At 39.2% G+C, this 20582-nt stretch overlaps 1 protein-coding gene across 4 annotated transcripts in view; it reads right to left on the reverse strand.

The window, feature by feature from the left end:
- The window catches only part of LOC127377460 (kelch domain-containing protein 8B-like), a 193905-nt gene that overhangs the window by 8799 nt on the left and 164524 nt on the right, over window positions 1–20582 (reverse strand). For all 4 annotated transcript variants that reach the window (XM_051425339.1, XM_051425341.1, XM_051425337.1 and 1 more), the window contains one exon: window positions 16792–16893. In XM_051425339.1, the coding sequence (XP_051281299.1) occupies window positions 16792–16893 (102 nt within the window). The remainder of the gene's footprint in view (window positions 1–16791; window positions 16894–20582) is intronic.

The following is a 20582-nucleotide window of genomic DNA, read 5'->3' on the forward strand; positions in this document are numbered from 1 at the left end:
AAAGGCCATAAAAATCAGATTCTTGCAGTATGACCAACTGAATACCCAATTTGTTACATCAATTACTACTAAACACTTAAAGTTTACTGTACATTTAAAGGTTGTGTATGAGATATTGAACATTAATATAGCAGGAAACAACTATTTGCTATGTAAAGATATAGTGGAGTAATGTCATCGTGAGCAGACAATTCAATCACGTCCCCTGTGGGTCTGTAGTAGTGTGGTGGTCACTGAAACTCATTTTATTTTACTCTGACAACCATCAGCTCAATTGCTCCATTGCTTCCACAGCATTATTTGCTTCCATAGTGGACACCTACACATCATTAAAATTTGACACTTCAAGATTATGAATGTGGACTCATCACACCTCTAATCGGCGAAGACTTGTCTTCTAAAAGGAAAACATGTTGCTATAAACACATATCATTTCCAGGGCAGGTTTGACACTCGTAGAGCTGGAGCTTTGGGAGTGGAGTGAACTTATCGACTCAGTCACGTGCACTGAGAGCTCGTATACACAAGCATGTAAAGACACCAAAGCCAAGATCACACCTCCTACAGCAATGTGATGAAGAATCCTCATGACTTCCCCTCTTGTCATAAACACACTAAAATAGCATCTGAGTATCATTACAATAATCAGTATTTTCCTGAAAAAGCTTTTGTCTGCAGCTATAGTTGTTACACATTAACAACACACAGTATGTGTTAAAATGGATAAGGAACTTGTTAAGCTAAAATTATAAAGATAGTTGTAGAAAGTTGGTATCTCATTAAAATACATTTCGGTGACAATGCTGCATACATATCTGCATTTTATAACTTTATTCTGTGCATATATTGATTCAAAGCCAATATATTTTTAAAACCTAATGCCTTCATTACCCACAAGGCAACTCGACTGCAGACTGTTGGAGATTCAGGTGTGTTATGCTAGTACATGCTAATGTAGCCAAAAGGCTTTAGCCTTAAGCAGAGATCAGGAGAGGGCTACAGAGGTCTGGTAAGCTCACTTCTTTAGAACTCCACGCCTCCAGGCAGTTTTCATTGTCTGACTGTCTTCAGCCCCAACCGAGTTCTCCTTCAAGTTTGTATGTCACTCCAAGAATTTGCACAGCTTCCTCATGTTAGCAGTCATTTCCACTAGATTAGAACATTGAGAGAAGGAATAAGCTGCAGGAAATATTAAACATGGCGTCCAAAGTTACTTGAAAGCCACAAAAGCAAAGAAATACTATGTATGATGTATGATGAACTCTAACAGAAGGCTAACAGAATTATTAACGACCCCTCTCAGCCACTGCACAGTGAACCTGAGCTTTTACCTTCAGGGAGACGTCATAGATTACAGATGGCTAATAGAAATATCTACAAGAAATCTTTTGCCCGAAACGCCTTCAAGGTTATAAAGCTATGGTGCATTTTAGCATCTTTCAGCACATTGTTTTGATTTTATAGCCCACAACTCTACTGTTTTGGTTCATTTCCAATCTCATCAGTGTTGTTCCAAGACATTAAAAAACACACTGTATGTACAGTTGAAATATTTCAACTTCACAGTATTAATCTTCAAACTCTGTGTTCTCTTTTCTATTCTTCTATACTTTCTAGTCTTCCCTCAGTAAACAGAGCCATCACTATCACTGACAATTAACTGCCAACTCTTGGTTCAACAAAGCAAAAATGTAAAAAAAATAAATAAATAAAACATTTTAAAATAATGTAATTTTCTTCAAAACCCCCTGAACGTGTAGTACTAAAAGATGTCACTTAATTCTGGCTGGAGGTTGAATAACTGCTTTTTCACATAATTTAGAAATTCAGAGTATCATAACAGGGATGAATTGTTATGCAAATGTAGCAGGATATAAATTTCATGTGTCTTAATGGATTTGGGTTTGGTATGTGCTCCAGGAAAGGCTGACACCAAGAGGTTTGCAACAAAATTACAATAACTTAAAGCCAAGGGTCTTATTTAAGAATTTAGATGTAATTTTATCTGCAACATGTTAAGTCTTACCAAGGATTCATCTTATTTCTAAGGTCTGCTGTGATCTCCCCTTTCTCTTTTTTTCTCCCTCTGTTTCTCTTTCCCTCCCCCCACTCTCCCTCTTTTTCACCTCAGGTGCAATGCTCACTGTCATTATACATCAGCCAGCACTAAGTTGTTGCCGTTTCCATGGAGACCCACATCACAGCAAGTGCCCAAATTATATGGAATGGTGTGTGTGTGTGTGTGTGTGTGTGTGTGTGTGTGTGTGTGTGTGTGTGTGTGTGTGTGTGCGCGCGCGCGTCTGTCTAAGGAGGACTATTATCATCATTTTGTTGGAAGAACAAAGTGACAGTGCCGAGTCGGCCTTTTCAAAGCTGCTCAGGCCTCGGCTCTTTTATAATTTTTTATAAAGACACACATACGCACACACACACACACACACACACACACACACACACACACACACAAACACACACACACACACACACACAAGCAGAGCACACAAACATGCTCCATGCTGCGTTTGGTGGTCAAAGGCTTCCTGTCGTTGCTTTGATTCACGTCCAACAGACATCATGTCAATTCGCCAGCCGCTCCTCTCCTCCTCCTCCTCTGTCCTTCGTCTTCTCCTATTTATTTAGTTATCTCCGTTGCCCCTTACTGCCTTTCTCCATTAATTTCATTCGTCATCCTTTCCTGTCCTTTCAAAATAAATTCTCATCTTTCTAATTCTTATCTATTTCTAATCCTTACTTAGAAACCATTTTCTTCCACTCTAGCGCTCTTAACCCCGTCTGATCTGTCCTTTTTCGCTGTTCACCTCAACTATTCTCCTGCCTGTCCTCCCCACAAAACCTCCTCCTCTCAACTCTCCTTCTGGCTTCACTTTACCTCTTTGATGCCTCTCGTCTCAAATTGTCTTCCTTTATTCTCTCTAAACTCTAAACCTCCGTTGCATTGTTCTTCATCTCTCTTGCTCTTTTCCCTCTTCTCACCTTCTTACTGCCAGTCGCAGCACAAATGTTATATACATCAGTTATTTTTATTGATAAATTGTTGTAATTCACTGTGTAATTTTAATCGTTATCATAATCATCCTACATCACCTTCTTCTACTTCCCTTACTGGTTTATAAGCCTGTACCGAATGTCATCATATTTTATGTTTTATGTCAAAGTCCTCAACTTGAATAAAGTGATTCATCTTATTAAATGAGTTAGATTTTAAGGTGGAATGAGAAGGATTTGCCGGCTGCTGTTTGTACACAGGATTCAAAGTTGGCCCCATGCAGAGAGAAACAGAGACAGAGAGCAAGGGCAGCGGAGGTCAAGCAAGCTATAGAATAATGAAGAGAGGAAGCGGTGTTAGCAAGAACAAAGAAGTGGATCAGAGAAATAAAACGTTATTTTCGGATTGCTTCACAGCAGTAACATTCTAAAGCACAAATAAACATGGCCCTCCTCCGCACAACCCTGCAGGAAGGACCCACATTGCTGGATTTTGTGTAAATTCAGTCGAAGCCGAGTTTCATCCTGTCTGCTGTGCCTCTCTGCTCTACATGTAGCTCTTTTTCTTTTCAAGTAGAATACTAAACTGTACCCCTTTGTTTAACTGGCCGTGGCATTCTTTCCTGTCAGTATAAAACAAGTATGTGTGTTAATACTAACTAGAGAACAAAGATTAGTATGTACTGGAGATGCCAGCTGGGATAAGTTCCAGCCCCCCTCCACCTTGCAAAAGATATTGGATGATGGATAGATAGATGGATGTATAAATAGAATATGTTGTATGGCTTGGGACACTTGTATGAAATGCCTGCTGGTCTATTGAGGCCACTGTCCGTGACAAAACAGGTATCTCTTCTTTCTCTTTGATGGGTTTTTTCTCAGTGGGTTTTTGAACCCTTTTTGCCAAGTGAAAAGCTTATAAATAATTATTGCTATTACTATTATATTCCAAGGCACTAACAGCATACTGACCTTTACTGTTCATTTTTTGGAAAGATTCTTGACAGAGTTTTCATCTTGAGGAAAATTATTGCTTTCATGCCTCTTCAATATTATTTATCATATGTGCCTTTAAAGGCTGGTTTACTCATTTTATTCCTTCTGAGATAATGCTACTCACCTGCTGTCACATCTTACAGTGGAGACCTGCTTTTAACAGTGAATAAAAAACAGGCCTTAAGATTATTTAAACCTAAGACTAGACATTAGATATTTCTACTGTAGGCAGATTCTTTATTTATTTATTTTTGGACAACATGTTGACTATGATTAGAGTTACAAGGCTAAGCAACCCCTGAAATATGAAGAAATACATTTTTAGGTGTTGAGAAACATACATACATAATTAACTTGATTTGCCAATTTATGGATAAGCTTGCCTGTAAAAGTCAAAGAAGGCTAAATTTGTCATGTTGGATGGAGAGCTGAAGGCAAGAAGGACCAACCTGTGCACCTAAGTTGAAGGTGATTAACCTCATTAGCAGAGCTGCCGACACTCACGCTTTGGCCGTGTGACACACGCATTTGCCTGTTTCAAGCTGAAGCCTGTTACCAGAGCCCGTCTACGGAGAGCCTGGCCACTCTCTATTAAGTCCCATTGTACCGAATTTTGGTTGCAGTTCCACCAGAGTTCCACTGGGGGCAATCGCCCATGAGTGCAGAATGAATGGGAGCAGATGGAGCTAGACGGCTAAATTTGTCTCTTTCACCTGATTGTCGTTGAGAAATCTCAGATTTGATTGTAGTTTTTGCAAGCTCAACATGGGTTATAGGTGGAAAGTTGAATGAACAAGTACTTATGTCCTTTCGATTTCTTACAGGTTGAGTTGTTGTTGCCCATAACACGCTAGCATTCTGCTAATGAACGCTGATTGGTCAGTGAAGGACTGATTACCACCAGAGATCCCGCTTGATGGCATCGTGGCATCCGAAGCCCGACCAGAATGCTAAGGCGGATTTTTTCGCCCAAGTACTTTTTTTTTAACACAGTAACTTTTTTTTGGGTTGCTGGTACTTTTATCTGCCTATCGTTATGTCTGTGTCATCGATGCCTCAAGAGAAAAGGAAGTGCAGAGCGCGGAAGCACAAAGAGACTCAAGGCTTGCTGTAAAGCAGTATCTGCTGATACTGATTGGCCGTCCCCGCTGTCACTCCATCTTGCTTGCACACCGGTCTGCTGGAGTTGCCCAGGTAATATCAGAGGTTTCATTTACATTCACGTTTGAATCGGTGTCCATGTGCGTATGTGCGTGTGTGTGTCCAGAATGTTTTTTCTATATTTACATTTGCATTTTTTACAACCAGTCAAACCAATAAAGGGAACAGTTAACGTAAAAGTAGCAATAGAAGACTAGAGGCACCCGCCGGTTAGCTCAGTCGGCAGAGCTGGCGACCCATACGGAGTTGCTGCAGCGGCTCGGATTCGAATCCGACCTGCTGCCCTTGGCTGCGTGTCATTCCCTCTCTCTCCACCCACCATCACTATCTCCCCACAGCTATCACTATAAATAAAGCCATCAAAAGGCCAACAAAATAACTTGGAAAAAAACAAATACTTGTGTCCCCCCCACCTCTGAAATCAAATTTTCATCCTTGATCTGAGCTGAGACTAGGTATGTAACAATGAAATGTCGTCCAATTGAGTACTCACTCTCTTAAACTTTAAATCTTGAAATAAATGATCTGTTTGTGTGTGTGAACATGATTTAGTGTGGTGAAAGCTGTCATAACAAGCAGCAGGAGAGCACCTTGTTAACCTCGTGGTATACTGCATGCTCACAATATCAGCTCATTGCATTGTTTATTTACTCACACTTTAACACCATTCTAATCAAAATATCAATCAACCTACAAGTACCTAGGTCCAATCTTAAACACTGGTCTATGAATAAGGCTTTATTGTGATACAGGCAGTCATTTAGGCACAACAATAGTTTTCTGGTTGAATGTTCAGCTCGAGTCTAGAAGGCCCTACAAGTCATGATGCCGAACATGAATCAGAATAAGTTCAGGTATTGCACATCTTTAGCAGACCACCCAAAAATCCACTAGAATGCAGGAAATCACATCTACTTAATCCAAAATTTCCTGGGGGTGGACCTTCAGCTATGTCTGCTTCTCAGAATGTAACCAATATTATCCATCTCCAGTAGGTTGCCCCTATCAGCGGCTTTGGGCCTCCTCACAAACCACCAGAATGCAGGGTACAACATGGGTACAACATCAAATGAATTCCAATTCTCTGATATCTGAGCCACCAACTTGTGTGGCTGCGTGCGCGGCATCATTTTGGTCACCCCTGACAAAACCTCACTCCAAGGTTTTTTGAAAAGTTGGCAGCTATGCTCATTAGGGTGATACAAGCTTTAAGGAAACTGGCTTTGCACTGAGATCTGGTTAACAAGATTATAAAATAATTCTCACTCCACACTATTTTATCCTTTGCTTGCTTTTTTGGGGGGCATTAAACGAATGTCAGAGGATCACCAATGTTATTCTGTTACATCCTGAACCAAATCTCATGGCAATGCATCCAATACTTACAAGATATTTAACTAAAATCCACAAATGTGTACTGACACTAGAGGAAATGTCAAGGAATCTGCAAGTCCAATACATAGTCTGGGAATCATGAGCGTCTGTAAAAAAAATTCTGGAAATCCATTTAATAGTTGTTGAAATATGTCAGTCTGGACTAACGTGTTTCACCGAACTGACCAACACTGCCATCCCTATAAAAAGGTAAAGAGACAGAGGAAGGCTGAATTTGGAAGCAACATTGGGTAGGGGAGATGAGGGAAAATATGGTGTTGCACTCAGATCCAATGAACTGGATTATAAAAAATTCTCACTCACGATACACCACGCTGTTTTACCCTTTGTTTGCCCGACTTTTTAAAAAAATGTGTTGTTGAATGTAATGTCAAGTAGCACTTCCCTGAGGATAAGAAACCACATTCAGCAGCAAAGAAAGACGTGATAGAAAGAAGCCAAACAAGTGTTAACACTGGCATAGCTTTGCACCGCTGGAGCCAGCTCTTGGTGGGTAAAGGGATAAAGTTTCTTCTAGACTAGTGAGTAAACAGCTGTTAATGCTAATGCTGGCTATTTAGCTTATGAAGGTAGCTAACTGTAAAACTTTACTGACAGTGTTAATATGTTTGTTGAAAGGAACGAATATCTGTGCATGTCCTTGTTTCTTATGATAGGGGTGGACAACAGGGTTTACATTGGCCGGCATCACGTGTAGTTGTCTGACAGATGAAAGTATTAACAGCCAAAATGTCAGGTTAAATAAGTACATATATTCATTAATAGAATATCTAATAGAATATCAAATAGCCTAATATTGTGTGACCTATCAGATATGTTGCTAGGACCAGTGTCTGAAATGGGCCAGAACTTACTGTTACTTCTTGTTGAGTTCTGCCACCTCTGTTGAGCATGGCTGTACCTACGATTGACGTCACCAATGTATGGACCTCAGTATTCTTTCAGAAAAATAACTACCTTGATTCTTGGATGCCTCAAAACCCCCTAGCAAGTTCACTTCTTGGACCTCTGTATTTCTAAAACTGGTGAGGTTCTCCTAAACGCATGCATAACTGTGTCTCTGTATAGACACGTAGCTAGCTTAACGCTAAGAAAACAGCACTGAAAATGTCCTTGTTAAAATGGATTAAAGATGCTGAAATAATTAGGGTCAGGGTTATGTTGTGGGTAGGGTTGTGCTGAATTAGGGTACTGGCCCCCTTTTTGGTCCAGTTCCGTTGAGTTGGGCCAGGACAACTGAATATAAACTATAATATGCAAACATAGTGTGTCTCAGCCTTAAGTGACCAACTGAATATTCTCCCAGAAACCTAGAGTATATATATATATAATAGTTTTTTAGAAATATGGACAGGCCCAGACAGCATTTCATGCAATTCATGAGGCTTAACTCATTTTTCATCTGTTGCAGTCTGTCTCTTTTGCATTTGCAGATTCAATAGCAATATTATCCTTGACTGTTTTCCACTATTTCCATACTGAAGCTATCAAGTGTTTACTTTTCTGTCTTTTCTTTTCACCTCTCTCTGACCTCCTGTTGCTTCTGTTTTCAGCCAGCGTGACAATAGCACAGCACGTTAGGTCAAACAGAAGCCACAGCACACCTGCAGTTTGTGGTGATGTTTGATCGGTGCTGTAAATAGTGTCATTACATGTCCTCTTTTCAGCACTTATCATATTTTAGAACATAATACAGAGCACTCATACTTGACCTTCTTGCTTTGCTTCCTCCAGTTCCTTGTGACTAATGTTTGTGTAGTGTAATAAAGATACATTTTTAGTGGTTTAGTGCTGCTGAACAAGGTCAACATGATTCACCACAGCATGGTAAGAGGTAGCTGTACACCTGCTACCAGCACTCTGGTTAGGGACAAAATGACTGAACACTGCTGCTCCATCTACAGTCAGAGGTTGACCTGTGGACACTCACAGACACGCTGCAGCTCGGGGGAAACTGTGCTGCTACAGGAGCTTTGATCAACTGGTAAACTACTCCCCACTATACCCAACCCAGGGCTGCTCTTGGTGTTTTAAATGCAGACCAACAGTTCCTCCATGCCTTCCAGGCAAGAGAGTTGAGAACATGTTGGCCTGCTCTTATGCCGCTTGTTGTCTTTAATTAATAATCAGTAGAACTTGAGCCATGATTTACTTCCTCATAACCAGTCACACTCAGGGGCTCTATCTTAGCTTATCACTGAGTCCTCTTAAATTCCCAGCAAAGAGTGTGTTCTGAAGACCTTTTTTAAAAGCTGCTGAGAGCATCTTTTATTGAGGAACTGAGAGAAACAGATTTGACCCTGTTGCTATGGATGAACTATCTTACTATGTCTATAATGACATGTTGACAGGTGACCATCTGTGTCATGTGAAATAAACAGGCTTGGGGAGTAATGGATTACATGTAACAGATTTGCATAATCAGGATACAAAAAAAGGGTAACAATTCAGATTACAGTCACATTTAATAAAAATAGGGATTATTAGCAGGATTACAATTTCAAAATAAATGTAAAAATAAAGAACAATATACCACCACACACGTGCAGTGTGCACCGATTAAATCCCTTCACAAGTCTCACAACACCAGTCCCCCAAGTAAAATCATAGCTAATCTTATAAGTGCCAATTCATCATCGTGGCCTCTAGTAAAAAAAATGCTTTCACTGGGTAGAAATTTCACCATTAGTTTGTCTTTACAGCAGAAAAGGGAACAGTACAGTGCCTTCCAGCTGTGAACATGGTCTATAGGCTACAGCCTGAGTTTTATAAATGAAAAGCAATTTTTCTTCTAAAATACACTGAGCAGAGTTGTTCTGTTCTGTTGTCTTATATAATACATACAAGTCATCTTATTGATATTTCTTCTCCTGTCATCCCCATTTGATGTTGAGGTAATCCAAATGTAAAAGTAATGAAGTTAGGTTCCTTCAATATTGTGATTAGGTTACCTACTACATGCTTAAAAAGGTAATTAGTAATTATAAAATATTACATTACATTGTTAAAGTAACCTTCCCAATCCTGTAAATAAAATATTCATCAACACAGGACTGCAACAAGTACCATAGATTTTAGATTGTATTATTGTTAGTATTATCATTATTTCCTGTGGCTTGGCTGCGAGGTGTGCATATGACCTTGGTTGCTTTGTGGTTGATACAGCAGGTGGAGCAATAACACCGGTCATTTGGATTGTACTGGGCTAGATGTGGACCTGGCTATGACTGATGACATTTTACAAATCCACAAAAACACAAGTACAGTTAAGAACATAGACTGAGATTGTTTATTGTATGTATCCTAATTAACTTTACTGGCCATCAAAATATGCTTTTAAAGTTCAGAATCACTGTTATTTTCCTTAATGCTGACATAAGATGCATTACCTGCAGTAGCTGACTGACTTCTCTTAGACCTAAGAGCTAGTTCTGGTTCTGAAATGCTTTGTGAATTATTCTAAGACCCTACCAGTTAGAGCTACTTTCAGCCTGAGGATGTTTTGTGAATGCAGTCCCTGAACCATAATGTTTTTAATTCTAAATTAACGTTTAAATATTGGTTTTGTGTTTCATTTCCCTGTCATCGTGTCAAGTGGAAACTTCTATTTCCGTACTGTAAGCCTTGGCATGGTGAACTTTGCAATGCCACTTTGCATTAACACAGTATGGCAGAATTAGTCAGAACTTAGATACAGGGATTTACCTGCTGATCTTTTGGTTTAAGCCACATTCATTTTATATGTTTTTATGTCTCTCTCATTGTGTTATTTTTGGCTTGCAGGCTTCCTTTAATAATATCATCCAGTGTAATAGGCTTAAAATGTTTCATAAGAGAAGAGTTGTGTCAGACGATGATGATGTTAAAACCAAGTTAAAAAGGTTGAGAGGTAATGCATGTTTAGGAAGTTTAGGAAGAATGTACATACACAGTATGTTTATGTGAGCAGCTATGTGTGGGCTGTATTTGGTTTTGTGGATATGCATAGTCTGCCCAAGTCTGTGTGTGTGTGTGTGTGTGTGTGTGTGTGTGTGTGTGTGTGTACAATTCTGACAAATAATCTGATAATGAAATGATATGGCTGAGCACATAATTGCATCTCAAGTCAGTCTTCTCTGACGAGTTGCATCTAATTACAATTTACACGCAAATATCAAGATGTCAGGCGTTGATCGTGAACTAAAGATGGGCAGGGGTGCAAAAATAAAGAGGCAATGAAGAAGAGATGGACTGATACTGGGTGGAGGTGTTAAAGACTGTCACATTATTGTCATACTAGTGGAAACATACAGAGAAATTCACATGGATACAAATTGACAATCAGGCCTTGCTTACACCTGGCATTAACATGTGTCTTGAGTGATCCCATCATGAACAGCTCTAAGCACAGGTGTGAATACACTCAAGACACATCGACGACGCATATAGATCCGATGGTTGTGAAACCTCAACTATTAATCATTGTGCCTTTTTATAAATTCTGCATTCAAAGAAAAATTTTAAAAATTGTTTCTTTCCTTGTAAAAAACATTGTCATTTTGCCTACTCTGTTTTTAAAGTGTGTCCTCTTACCTGCCAACATTCATCATATACACTAAATTTATGAAATAAGACAACATTTGATTGATGTTAAACGTCAAATTTTACAACTACTGTACACAGTAACCAATATAGGTTACTTCTTTGTCACTGGTGGAGAAAGTCCCCTGACACCTTTAAAAAAACTTTTGTGAGTTGCTGAGTTAGTAGAAACATTGTGAAATGCTGTCTTCGACAAATTCCTAATTATCAGAATCAGAATCAGAAATACTTTATTGATCCCCAGGGGGAAATTTGTTATTGATGTTATTATTTGGGCCTTCTTGTAAATACATTCTCTTTTCTTTTATTTATTTATTTGTGTATAAAACTTTACATTTGTCCCAGCATTGAATGAGGTGTTCAACATTATACATATTAAGTAGTATTAGTAGTATTTATAATGCTGTGCTGGATAAAACTATTTTACATTGGGATCATGGATCAAAGTAGGAACTTCAAACGTGAAATGCATACAGGTTTTTGGATTTAAGAACCATCTTTAAATTATATCAGAAGGTCTTTAAAAGCAGACTGTAGCCTGGAGAAAGCCTGGTTTTTAGTAGAGCCAAAATAAATGACAAGATAAAAGATGGTATCGTCAGCATATAAATAGAAATTGCAATTCTTAGTTGTAAAATAAATGTAGAGGAAATAGCAAAGTGCCTAATATTAATCCTTTTGGGACACAATTCTGCTTTTTAATCAAGTGAGTTAATGTATACTGTGGCCTACATATGTAAAACATACCCAAAGACCATCTTAACCATCCTCTATCTAGACCATCTTAACCCTTTATGCTAACCTGTACTGTTTACATATATGTGCATATATACGATATAACTGCATTATAGATGCTCATTGATCTTTGTGGATGTATTTTCCTCCTTTATTTTCCATGTCAAAAGGCAAAGGGTTGGAAATGTGCCATAAACCAGCTATGACTCACAAGCCCAAAATATCCCCATGGATTAGATGGCAACCAAGTCTCACAGCTGACACTCACACAGAGAAAAATATAACATATCTACCTCCTTTCTTCTCACTCTCCCTCACTCTGTCATTTTCGCATTAGCAAACATGAACAAACACACATACACAGAATTTCATTCTTGTTTCTCATTCAATCCCCTTTACTTTCTCTGTCTGTTGCCTGCGGAATTTCTGCCTCTCAGCAGGACAAGATTGGCGCTTTCCTCTCTTTCACACATACACACAGTCTCAACAGATGTCAGGCCACATTATTGACTGCCACTTTGAGCTGTGGACAGAGGAAAAAACACAGCTAAAATGTATTAGGCCTACATTGGAACCTGTTAAAAAACAATCTGAGGCCTGAGATTTCAATCAATAAACTATTTAAAGGCACAGCATTTTTAAATATCTCTACAAAACTGGTAGTGCAACTGAGTTTGCCCTAAATAAATAAGACCATGGTTGAGATAATTGTTAGCCTCTTTCTCATGCATTATGCAAAGTTTGTTAAGGCTAGTGTCATACCCTGTAACTTGTTAATCACTGTCACACAGAAGATTTCTGCTCCTCTGGTCAGATGTCTCGTCTTTGACAAATTAGAAGTGAAAGAGTGAAGAAGTTGATAAAGGCTGCTGCTAATCTCAGAAAGATCTCATCTTTTGATACAATATATCAAAATTGATGTGGTGATGGTTTATAGTTGACAAACACCACGTGTATCAACTTTGATTGAGCTGTAATAGTCTTTCTATTGTTCATCTAGCATGGGCTGTGTTGTGTATATGTACAGGGAGACATTCTTGCAGGAATAGTGTCAATAGATTTCACTGTATAGCTCTGGGGTTAACACCAGATTATGTATGTATATAATGTGTTTGTGTGTGCGTGTGTGTCTGAGAGAGAGAGAGAGAGAGAGAGAGAGAGAGAGAGAGAGAGTGAGAGAGAGAGAGATCTTGCTGATGCATGCAGGTGTGTAGAAAAGAGAGTCAATATCTGCTTAACAAGCATGTCATCGTGGACAAAAGCTGACCTGTGATTAATTTGTAGCATTGCTCAGTCTCTCTTCACACTATATTTACTTTAACAAATGCAGCTCAGTCAAGGAGAAAATGGAAAGTTAATGGAAAATTAATTTGGTTGTGTGTGTGAGCATGTGTTCAGTATGGTGTGTGCGGTGTTTATGATAAATCAGAGTTGCTGTTAGCAAGTCAGCACTACTCCACAACTTTATTGCCTGTGAGTCCTTTTATTATTAAGTATCAAGTATTAGGGTAATATCATCAGTGAACAAATAATTGAGTTTGAGTAGCCTAGTAATAGTGATGGTAATAATTACTATAATATTTCTGCTGGAACTAACTTCTTCTCAACACCGCTTCCAAACTGGAAGCGAGTGAGCGAACTCTTGCGGATGGAACACAAAAAATTGCCCAGATATACTATGAATGACAACTTATGTCAGCCCTGTTTTTATACAGCTGTTTACTGTCGTTTACTGACTTGTAACTCCCAACAGGTCTCTGGTTTTCTTCCAAACCTCATCCTTTTTGAGAAGAAAAAGCAGATTTCTCCTGCTTGCTCATGTTGACAGCTGTTCTTGCATAACCAGACTTACACTTACACTTTTATCAGATGGAGGTGGAGTAAAAGCGCAAAACTTTGCAAAAGCAGAAGCAGAGCGAGCACTTTTTCAAACAAGGGGCTAATGCAAAAAAAATGCTGGATTATTTTATCTACCCAAATGCGTGGTTGAGTCTGTTGGGCCATTTTTCTGGGTTATTTCCAGAGAGTTGTAGTTTTTGTGTCAAGTAGGATGCAATTTTCAAGTTATTCTGGATTTAGAAGACACTTGATTAAGATACATGCTTCTAGTGATAACACCTGTGTGCCTCCTGAGACCCCCTCTAGCCATGACAGCCAACAGCACAATAATTCTCAGTGCTTAAATGATGAAACACCCTCTTCTTCATCCCAAATTATTGAGGCAGGCCCTTCAGTAACAACTCACAGCAAAGATATGTGTGCCTGATGTGTGATTCACATTTGTATGTCAGAGGGTTGTATTATTTAATGTATCAACATTAGCTATATGGAATTCACCCTTGTTTTTATGTACATGTTTATGTACTTAAATTACAGGTTTGAAGTCTGCCTCATGTTAATACATTCCTGCATTACAGAAAAGTTCTTTGTTATCCTGTCAGACATTTGTGCAATGCTTTTATACTATGCACTTTCTGCACTTTTCTCTTATGCACTACAGAAAGATGTGGTACTGACATGATTTTTGAAATAACTGCCTGTTCCAACTGTTTAGCTGCTGTTAAAGCAGTTTGTGTTAAATGTGAATATGTCTGGTTGGTTTGCTGTAAAATGTTTACAGTTTGTAATTCAAAATGTCACACATGGATTTAAAATAAAAATGTGTGGTAATCAATGTTTTTTGTAGTCATTTTCACCTAAAATATTTTTTGTGTTTTTAAATATTAACTCAGAAAAGTGTTGAATAAAAACATATTTTTAAGTGTTGACTGTTAACACCATGAAAGAGTTCACATTAAAATTAACTCCAGGTGAGAGTTGTATTTTACCCCACATGGGATTAGTTTTTTAACTCCCACAAGTGTTCAGTTTTAACTCTACAAAAGATTTTAAAAATCAACTCCCGGAAAAAAGTTAAACTTAAAACTTTTCCCTGGAGTACATTCGATGGTCTCACATGTACACTCAAATGTAACCGATTCTGTGGTCTGTCCTGGGACCATGGTCTCTGGCACGGACCAGTTGGTCTCTGGCACGGACCAGTTGGTCTCTGGTATGGACCAGTTGGTCTCTGGTATGGACCAGTTGGTCTCTGGCACGGACCAGTGGTCACAACCACTCGGTGCACTAAAGACACATGACCAGCTTCTTACTGGCACAAAGGGCACAATGACTGGTCCTGACCACCTCCTCTGTGATCTGTTCTGTTGTTTGGACCAGTTGAGTGATCTGTGGAGTGTTTGTTTGTTTGTATTTATTTTTAATACAACTTTTCCCGTTTCTCACTGTGTTAGCAGAATAGCCTAAATGTGAGAAGCCATAATCGTTTGTCTATCCAATGTTATTGATCACTATTATTAATAGAAATCATAATAACAATGATTAAATTATTATTATTAGTCGTAGTTGTATGAGTAGTACTATCGATTATGCAGGTCAGCGTGAGCTGCCGCGCAGTCCCGACCAGCTCCTCGCGACCAGCTCCTACCTGGCATGGACCAGTGGTCACTACCACTAGGGGCGCTAAAGACACGGGTCTGTCTTGTGGGTAGCACGGTCATCACGGAGCTGAAGAAGAGCGGCTACTGACGTCACTCTCCTGCGCCGCTCAGATTGCCAAATCCTTTTCGAATTATGGGCACTATTTTGCGGGGCAGACCACGAAAACGAAATAGCAATCTCCTCTTTGTTTTCTTTTTGATGATGGCATAAAATGTGCAGTTAAGAAGAAAATGCAAATGCAAATAAGATGATTGATTACTTATTTTATTTACGAGTCAGATAATGCAGCCACATTCTTAAAATGAAAAAGCATTTTTTCAAATGCATTTTAATTTTCAAATTTTACATTTCAAATTGAATTTTGGTATCTATTTGCTGGGACATATTTTGAAAATTAAATCTCAAATGTCTTTTTCTTTTTCATTTTAATTAAGTAAAAGAATGAGCAGTCTTGAAGAAGAAAATTAAAATGCAGATAGGATGATTGATTATTATTTTTATTTATAAGACAAATAATGCAGCCACATTCTTAAAATGAAAAAGCATTTCTGCAAATGCATTTAAATTTAAATTTTGGTCACGATTCGCTTCCATAGTACTAACCTATTTCAACGAATAATATAATGACATTCACCTGTCAATCATTCTTCAACTTTTAACATACAGAGCCACGATTCAATACTTTGCAAGCTAGCAACAGCATAGTGTTTTTAGTGGCTGGACCTCATTGATTATTGTACAAAAGCACGACTTAATCAGTGGTTTGGGTGAAACTGGATGATGTTTTATGGATTTCTCTCTGACGTCCTCCAGCTACTCTGATTCAACTCCGCCAACAGCTGCTGTAGCTACTGTTAGCATGCAACCAAACGGGGCTCAGCAGCATCCCAGTGAACACTGCCTTTTCACCTCTTTCCATCTTCAATGATGTTTGCTCACTTGCTCGTTCACATCACTTCCATCCGCTTAGGAAGCAGTGTTAGAAAGAGTCATCATAAAAAGTAAGGAGGAATAGGTTATTTTACATTTTCTGCCCCAGATTTGAGGCCCAGTCCACTGATTTTACACTGGTTACTCAGCCTTTGAAAACATTTGTCTGTCTACTCTGAATTTAGAATGACTTTTCTAACGTCAGAAAATAACCTCTGCTTGGATTTGGAGAATACAAATTTGTAATGGAAAAGCTGGGGTGGAGACGTGTGGTTTACCGGGCAGATAATACACCGGGGTAAGGCCAATGTGAGGTATGTCCATTAACAGACAAAAGGTGGTGCAACAACAACAAATCAGTCGTCGGATTAATTGTTTTTGTCATTCTCTGTCTCTTTCCTTCCTTGGATCAAAGCACAGCGCTGCAATCAATGGACAGAAAGGAACACACTGAAAAACACAGGGGGAAAGATTGAAGGTCCTGACCTAGACCACCTGCTACGATTACTCTTCCTCCCAGGCAGCCTGCCACAAAGTCAGCCCTCTTCTCCCTCATCCTGGATGTTCGGCTGGGTTTGATCCAGATACCTGCCAGAGGTGAGAGGATGAGACATACTGTCAGTCATCTTTGACCAGGTCAGTCAGCCACAAAAGAAAACAGAAGTTTCTCATTGCCATGGTTTTAAAGAAAAGCAACACAACATAGCCAAAAGTATGTTGACACGCAAACATTACATCTACATAAAATTGTTCAACATTCAACATCAATCTGCTGCTCTAACAGCCTCCTCTCTTCTGGCTTCATGCTTTTCACCAGATTTCAGAAGCTGGCAGCAGGGATTCGCTCATATTTAGACACACAAGCATTATTAAGGTCAAACACTGATGTTGGGTGATAAGGTCTGGCTCACAGTTGGTGTTCCCAAAGGTTCAATGGGTTTGAAGTCGGGGTTAGTCAAGTTCTTCCACAGCAAAGTTTACAAATGCATGGTTTTATACAAGATATTGAGCAGAACTGAATCTCAACATGAAACAGGACAATCATGAGGAATAGATTCAAATAAAAATAATAATGCAAAAAATACCTGCACACTTTACCACGATTTCGAACATCCACAAAGTTGGAAGCACAACAGTGACTAAAATATCACCATCTGCTGTAGCATCAAGATTTCTCTTTATTGTATCCAAGGGCCCTCAAGAGACCAAAAGTATACTAAAACAACATACACAAAAAACATTGGCCATATAGTGTATACTACTGAGTGTCGTCTAAAGGTTCATTTTAAATGGTTCAATGTAGGACAACTAATCAAAATATTTTCAAAACTGCAATATGGCCAGGTGCAATATCCAAATAGCAGAATCTGCAGTGTTTAGTAAAATGTGTGACAAAACAGTATAATGAAGTACTGTAGTGCTGCAGAGATGCCCTGGCCTACAAATATCGTTTGTGTGTGTAAGTGTTTTCCCAAAGTGTTGACTGATTCTGACACAAAGTACATGAAAGAATGTATTTTTGCGAGCTATGTATCCTGACTCCAAGAAAATGCAAAGTTGACAATCCTTGCTTTGCCTGTATGGTATTGTTTTTGAATACCGCTTAAAACAACAGCAAATGAATTCATAACAGAAGAGCTCACTGCTAGACAGAGGGACTGAAGGCAGGAGTCAAAAGGTAGCTGAAGAGAAAAAAAAGAGGAAGAAAACAGTGGAGTGCATTAGAGAGACAGCCCAACAAGGTCCGCCTCAGGGGCTTTCTCACTCTCCACCTTCTCCTCCCCTCTCTCTCTCTCTTTTTCTGGCTTGAAACCCACTACCCAACAGCAGATTAAATTTCTATATTTGGGACAGTGATACGTCGTGACACATCCCCTTTTCCACTCCTCTACATCTCCTCTGCAAAGAGCCTTGACAAGGGAAATGAGCTGCAAATTCACGCAAATGTAACAAAATACACTACAGGACAAGCATTCAAAAATGTGCTGCATAAACAGAATGTAAATAATTGCGCACCACTGGAAACAACTACATGTTAAGTAGCCCTCAGTGTAGATAGTGGTAATTGTTTTTCCCTGTAGTGCTGCAGCCTACCAGCCCTAAAATATAGTTCTTCATATAGTTCTTCACTCATGAATGATAGTTGATATGAAACGATATGAAACATTCACACATGGACAGTATTTCATAGGACAAGCATTGGTTTGGACAAAGACAGGATTTTGAAAAGTAAGTGGGACAGGTCCTGATCATTCCCAAAATCATGCCCTACAGCACCGTGCTTTGAGGGACTTAACAATTTAGTTTTGTTCTCTTTTCTCTAGCCTTTGTGTGTTGAGGCAGTTTTTCTGAAATTAGTGTTTGTCCTTCTCAAAGCTGGACATAGAAATGAGACGAATGTCTCCAGGTAGGCTGGTGGCTCTGTGGGGCTGCTTTTAGCATGTTTGTTCATTGAGCTAAATGCTGAAGAAAAGTTGTATAAAGCCTTTTTCTCTCCTGCGGGAGCAATGGTAAATGGCGGAAAAATGGGTCACCTGTGGGTGTGTTGCGACAAGTTTGAAATTGAAAGCAATTGGGTTGAGTTAGAAAGTTTCTCAAATCTCTACATCTTGGGTGGTTGCTTGTGGGTATGGGGTTTTAACAAGGAAGAAGAATTGTGGATTTTTTGGTCTGTTGCATTGATTTTGATATTTTTTGAAAACTATCCTGGGTCAGTTATAGGTCCTCGTTTTGTTTGTTGGGTTGTTATGTGGACGTTTTTTAAAAGCACAATTTATGCAATTTTTCGATGAAGTTCGGGAACGACTTTATCACGTTACGTCACTTCATAACGTTCCCATGGCAACAGGGGAAAATGGTTGCTCTTGTGTGAAGTAAACGCAACATTTTTCAACTTTCTGCTAAGATATATATTTGACTTTTTTGCAACGAAAATGCGGGGATTACAAAATCACGCAAGCCCCACATATTTTGCGCGGAAATTGGCAATTTATGCGGCGAAAGTGCAGCGTATTTGAAAATATGCGGCCCCGCATAAATATGCGGACTTTGGCTGTTTATGCATTGAATTATGCGATCGCATAATTGCGTTTTTTTGGAGGGACTGTATAGCAATGCAATACTAACTTGGTGCAGTACTCCTCTAAAGGACCAGTCTGTAGGATTTAGGGGCATCTAGCGGTGAAGATGCCAGTTGCAACCATTAAAAAACAACTAATTTTTCCAAGCACGGAGGAGAAATAACAGTGGCTGCGAAATTCCCGAAAACGCGAAAGACCCTATCCCAAGCCAGTGTTCGGTTTATCAATCCATCTTATGTTGTTTTAATGCACTTCCTGTAAGTTGCTTGACACAGGAGTGTCAAATAAAAAATGAATGTAATGTAACATAAATGTAGTTGTTGGCTAGTTGCTCGAAAATGTATACTGAAAAACTGGACCAAAGCTTTTCCACCTAGTGTCACCCTTTGGTACAGGGAGGTTTTTAATATCATCCCTCATGAAAGGCTACAAGCTGTCGTAAAGGGTAAGGATGAGTTATTTTTAAAAATATGGACGCCCTTCCTAGATTATATACCTGCAGATCTGAAAAATCTTATATTAAGGGGCAGACAGTTTTCTGATTGGAATAAGACCTCCCCTCGCCTCCCTCAAATTGAGGGACACAGATAGGCTGCCGATGACTGGTTACCCTCAACTCATGATTACATACTGCGGACTGGAGACAAACTAGTACTGTACTTTTTCATCATTATCACTAGTATTTTTATTGTATTTTATTTGTATAACATGTGCTGTCTAATGGGTCGGGGTGGGAGGTTCTGTCTCTGTGTTATGTATTATCTCTGCTTAAAAACAATAAAATGTGTTTAAAAAAAAAAAAAAAATGTAGTTGTTGGTATATTTCAGTTTGGACCACATTGGGTTAGGGTTCCACAGAGCCAGGCTTCTAGCAGAAACATTGCTGTACTTCATTCATTCATGGCATTGAGTAAAATATATCAAAATACTGACCACCAGTTCAATGCAGCAGCTTGTCTCAGAGATACACCACAGAGCAGAGTTCCTGCTGATGATCCCTGCTCCAACCCACACATATGGCCATGAGCTCTGGAAAGTGACCGTCAAGCAAATACAAGTGGATGAACCCAAACTCTCCAAAGTGGCGAAAAGTTAATCAAATCCACAGAACTACAGAGTCAAGCTGCTACTCCTTCACGCTGAGAGGAGCCGGCAGACCTGCTTGCCTTGCTGTGGAAGTGTTATGGTAAAAAGGAA

This window comes from Dicentrarchus labrax, unplaced genomic scaffold, assembly GCF_905237075.1.
Source record: "Dicentrarchus labrax unplaced genomic scaffold, dlabrax2021, whole genome shotgun sequence".
In the NCBI taxonomy this organism is placed as follows: Eukaryota; Metazoa; Chordata; class Actinopteri; family Moronidae; genus Dicentrarchus; species Dicentrarchus labrax.